Here is a 5,000-nt window from a genome sequence, read left to right on the forward strand (position 1 = left end):
GGCACATAACACAAAGTTCAACATTTTTTCAAATACAAATGTTGCAGATTGTTGGACTTTGTCATCAGCTTATTTCAAACTTACTCACTGCAGATACCGTAAGTGCAAATTAAATCAAACCAAATCAAAGCCGATCATATCGATTGTTGGTTTTAGACGAGAGGGGAAAACTGGAATATATGGCGAAAAATTATCGTAATTGAGTAGAGAATCTTTAAACGTAACCCATTTATGCCCCCGAGTCTGGGCATCGAAGGCGAGGGTGTAGTTTCGTGTAGTTTCTCTTTAGCGTTGTGGTAAGTGTTTACTCCGTCGTATAAGTGCCCTTCCGCCAGTGTTAGCGTTTGGATAAGCGAGTCCCTCCCAGAGGCTTTGGGGAACGAGGTAAAATGGCTAATTTGAACTGGAGAACAGGCGAGCAATGACAAAATATCTTAGGGAACAACGGAAACAAAAACAATTTTAGGGATCAAAAAAGCTGACAACAAGTTTGAAAGTAATTTCGGGAACAAGGAAACAGGAGCAAATTTTTATAAGCGAATGTTGGTGTTATTAAAGTTTTTCGTTGTTTCGTGTCCATGTTGGTGAAATAGTAGATTTTACGGTGACACATTTGCTCTCAATACTCTGCCAAGCCCGCTCCCGAGAATAAATACAGAAGCAGGTCCTTTCGCCCGAAATAAGCTGAGTCCGTTTGCCCATTACGTAATAAAAGAACAAACAGCAAACCAAGTTCATCCATATACATATGCAGACCAACAAAATGTTTCCTTGAATTTCAACTATTTTTCCATTAGAATACGTGACACATAATCTGTGTTCGATAATAGAAGAAAGAACAAATTAAAGTTTATCAGTGTACATAGAAAGACCGCTCCGGGCAAACACTTTCTCAATTTGGGCGAAAGGACTTTCATTCCCGGCGAGCGGGCTCTTAGTTCGGGCGAATAAGCTAAATGTAAATGTGCGCATAGTTGACCGCTTCCTACAAGGGCTTTTCAGGATCAACCGGCACAACAGGATCGGACCGAATGTATGTGAAGGCGCGCACGGCTGCCGCCGTACGATCCATGTGTGATCTCGGAGCACCGCAAACCCAGCCAGATGTAATTGACTGGGAGTCGATTTTGAGGAGGGAGGAAAACCGGAGTACCCGGAGAAAAACCCTCGGAGTCAGGTTGAGATCGACTGAAACTCAGCCCACATACGACCCGAGGCCAGAGTTGAACCTGGGTCACATAGGTGGGAGGCACGATTGATGACCACTAAACCACCCTGACTCCCCTTTGCCCTCCCCGGGCAAAACGAGTGGAATTCTTAAATTCATGTACACAATTAAAATTGCTACAACGTATATATTTTTCTTGAGATCTCATGAAATTAGGGGTGTAGTTGTAATTGATTTTAGCATTAACAATTCGAATTCTTTTCATTCACATCATGCAAGAAACCGCTTCTTTTTCTCTCACCGCAGAAAGAGTCAAAGATCTTCCCACCAACCACAGGTGGGGCAGTAAAAATGGCGGCCGAGATGGAAGTAGCTTTCCTTGGCCAAGTACCCCTCGATCCTCGGATAGGACGCTGCTGTGATGAAGGAAAGTCATTTTTGTCTGAGGTTCCGGAATCACCAGCCGCTGACGCTTACAAGCAAATAATTCAAAGTATGCAGGCTTAGTGTAAATCTCTTATTCTGTGGTTTAACATATAATACTCGGAGACAATTTTGCTTATTGCCTCTGCGGGTCTCGGAAAAATACTACGCAACTCGCAAAATATCCGCGCGTATTATATGTTAAACCATCGGATAAGATGTATTGTCTTCTTCAAAGAGTTTCAGCGAACTGGAAACCGCCCAACTTTCGTAAACTTTGTGTTGTCTTTCCCGTCGAACCTTTCTTTTTGGTCTCAACTATTTAAATGAACTTTGCTTGCAGGTGAATTTGGGATGATTATTAAATTTTTTTTTTGTAGAAATTTTGGACTATTGTGCGGATAAATCAGAAGATCAGTGAATTACACCGGGAAAGATCACCTCAGATCGTTCGAAAACAGATTCTGTCTTCAATGATTTAAACAAAGTCTGTGATTGGGTGATGTTGAATTCGCCCGAAACAAAGAGAGAAGCATGGAAAAGTGGGGCTGGATTGACCAATCAGGTCAATAAACAGACAACTTTAATTTCAATCCGACGACAAAAAACAGATCACTTGACTGTGAAGGTGACTTTTTTTTGTAAATGGAACATATGAACGACAGCTAAACAGAGACACATTCTAATAACGAAGGAAGGAGGACTGTGATAAGCCAATCATTGGAGGATAAACGCAATCAAAAAAAACAAAAAAGGTAAAAAACCTTACACAGAGACGAGCAAATTCTTTTGGACGCGTCTATTGAAGAACCTGGTTATCATTTGTTTCTGCAACAGTAATTTCTGGGAGGTTGTCAGTTCCATATTCCGATAGAGGAGTGGAGAAAACCCCTGTCTAGGGCTCAGGTTTTGGCTCTTGGAATGGAGAACTTCGCTCATGGTATAAATACCTTTTTACCAGTTCAGTTTTCAGGTCTATATCATGCGGACGATTACCTCATCAGTTTCAGTTTCATCAATTTCTGACTTCTCCATCTGTTGTCAAAAGACTTTCCTATTCGGCTTTTAATGTTGTCAAGAACTAGTAATAGTAATCAGCAGTGATTATCTTCTACGGAAAGCAGAGGGTAACAACAAAAACGGTGCAGAACAGGATTCTGTTTGAGTGTCTTTTTTGTAATGGGTCTCGAGTGGTGTCCCTTTTAGCCCTTGTTTCTCATCCGATAAAAAGAGAAGCAGCTAAAAGCAAACTTTCTTCTGTTTCTTTTCTGCTTCATATTCCCACCGTGGTGTGTGCTGTTAACGTAGAATTTTGATTTCTGAGCAAGTTTATATCATAGAAAATTTGCGACAAATTCGCCATTGTCCTCGTAGGAAGAGACTGTCCTTCCGTGATTTCTTTTCAAAGGAACAGTATCATTCTTAGATTCATATTTTTTTGCAGTTTACCTGTCCTCTTACCACTAAAGTCAAACTCTACATCTCTATGCAATAAGCGCATTAAAAAGTTCCTCATATTACTGTGTAAAAGTCTGCTTTTTAATGATTTTTCTGCTTCTGTGTATGGAAAATAACTGAGTTTTCTCTGCGGTCTTTTTCCCATGATCTTCGCGGAAGTTTCATTCTGTCCCTCAACAAACCTAGAACCACAAGTTATGGTCTTAGTTCCGTTTTTTCTTACTCATCAGCTAACTCGTAGAATGCGCTACCTGATTTTATCCCCACCGCTGAATTAGCAGGTTTCAAAATGAGAATCCAGGGCCGCATTTTGTATAGCCGCTTTCCTTTTTAATTAATGTATCTTTAAATAATTTATGTTTAGTTATGTATCTATATATGCTATGTATTTTAGCTGTAAATGTAATGTCTCGAAGGTAGCAGCTCTTGTAGTTAGTCTGAAATTCAAAATGAAAGAAAGTTTATGCATGTGTTTATGTTACCTTAAGCAGGGCGCGTGCGTACACGTTGTATTCCGTGACTAAGTGCTTACCATGAGAGATAAAATGACTTTTTCGACGAATATTGAAGCGATCGAAACCTTACACTTAATTGACAAGGATGGTCTGGGGCTGTGAGTAGGAGTGGGATCTGTCTCATATGATGTAGGGGCCGATATTTCTCTCCCTCAATGCCGTACCGGGAGGAAGGTCGGTATCTGAAAACAGTGAAGGGCCAGCTAAAAATACTAATAATTTAAAAATTTATAGCGCGCAAATATCTATATGAATATATGAATATCTGTATGAATATAAATATGCGTCCAAAAGCGATTGCACGGGCCGAAACCCCGGGATGACTCGTTTGGTACGACCCTCCGGCGCCATGTCTGGGGGTACTGCATTTTTTCACTTGTTTAAACATTCCGTCAGCGCATGCGTAAACGGTTTGGCTCTCCGATTCGTACAATACCAAAAAAGATGCTGGCATTTACAGGGAATTGACATTTCAGTTGATTCCACAGGCATAAACATAACGTCAGAACCGTGCGTGTGTGGTCTTCTCGAGACGGAGTTGAGAGATGGTTTCATGCAGACTGGGACGCCTAAAATCATTGCTTTGTTGTAAACAAAGCGGTTCACGAGTGAAGTTGTCTCTCTGGCCTTTCTGAGGACGAATTCCAGGACCTACCGATACAATTTGGGCAAACTTTGAAAGCTAAAAACTTCAATCGATCCTGTCTTTTGCTCAGAGGACTGGGTGGCCAGACACTTTCCTTCTGGTGGAATGACACAATTACCCATAATTATTTTTGGGCATGAGCGAGGCAACTTCAGAAGCACGAGACTGGCCCTCATTAAATGGCTGAAGCGCAGCCGGAGGAAAAAGTCAGAAGACGATTTCTAGCCAGATACTAAGAAGTAGCCCTGGTGTGTACATTGAACGTAGACTTTTGATTTCTGAACGAGTTTTTATCGTAGAAAATTCGAGGGAATGTAATGCTTTTTTCCGCTGTTAGCCTCGTAGCAAAAAACTGGCCTTTCATAATTTCTTGTCAAAGGAACGGTAGAATGTAGTGGAAATCGGGACTAAACGTCGGGATGTCAGACGGTGATAGCTGTCATGCCAGTCATGGTCATTCGGTTCTATGAACACTCTATCATAACGTTTTGACTAAGGTCTTACTACAGTGAGTTTTTCGCAGAGTGAAAAAAAGCGAGTGGACCGCTTGGCGATCGAGACTTGTGATGACGTAGAAGCAAATATTGCAAGTACTATCGGTATTTTCCAGGCAGATATGGTGTGGTTAGTACTTAAGGGGTTATAACTTGTAATATGCCTCGCCGTTTGGCGCCTCTTACTTACCATTATTTACGGTTAGTTGTTAATTAGTTTTAATGTGGGCCTTGTGCCCTGATGGACACTTAGATCATGTTTAAGCTATGCTCAAAGTGTACGTACCCCACTGGAT

General features: G+C 41.3%; 1 protein-coding gene across 2 annotated transcripts in view; it reads left to right on the top strand.

Moving 5' to 3' along the window:
* LOC137969928 (cytosolic Fe-S cluster assembly factor NUBP1 homolog) overlaps positions 1-3,599 on the top strand; it is an 8,585-nt gene extending 4,986 nt beyond the window's left edge. Inside the window, exons 6-8 of one of the 2 annotated variants that reach the window (XM_068816338.1) lie at positions 48-98; positions 1,475-1,661; positions 1,972-3,599. In XM_068816338.1, the coding sequence (XP_068672439.1) occupies positions 48-98; positions 1,475-1,661; positions 1,972-2,012 (279 nt within the window). In that variant the 3' untranslated portion in view covers positions 2,013-3,599. The remainder of the gene's footprint in view (positions 1-47; positions 99-1,474; positions 1,662-1,971) is intronic. The other variant, XM_068816339.1, reaches the window with a different exon arrangement.
* The last annotated feature ends 1,401 nt before the right edge of the window (positions 3,600-5,000 follow it).

This window comes from Montipora foliosa, chromosome 9 (genome assembly GCF_036669935.1).
Source record: "Montipora foliosa isolate CH-2021 chromosome 9, ASM3666993v2, whole genome shotgun sequence".
NCBI lineage: Eukaryota > Metazoa > Cnidaria > Anthozoa > Scleractinia > Acroporidae > Montipora > Montipora foliosa.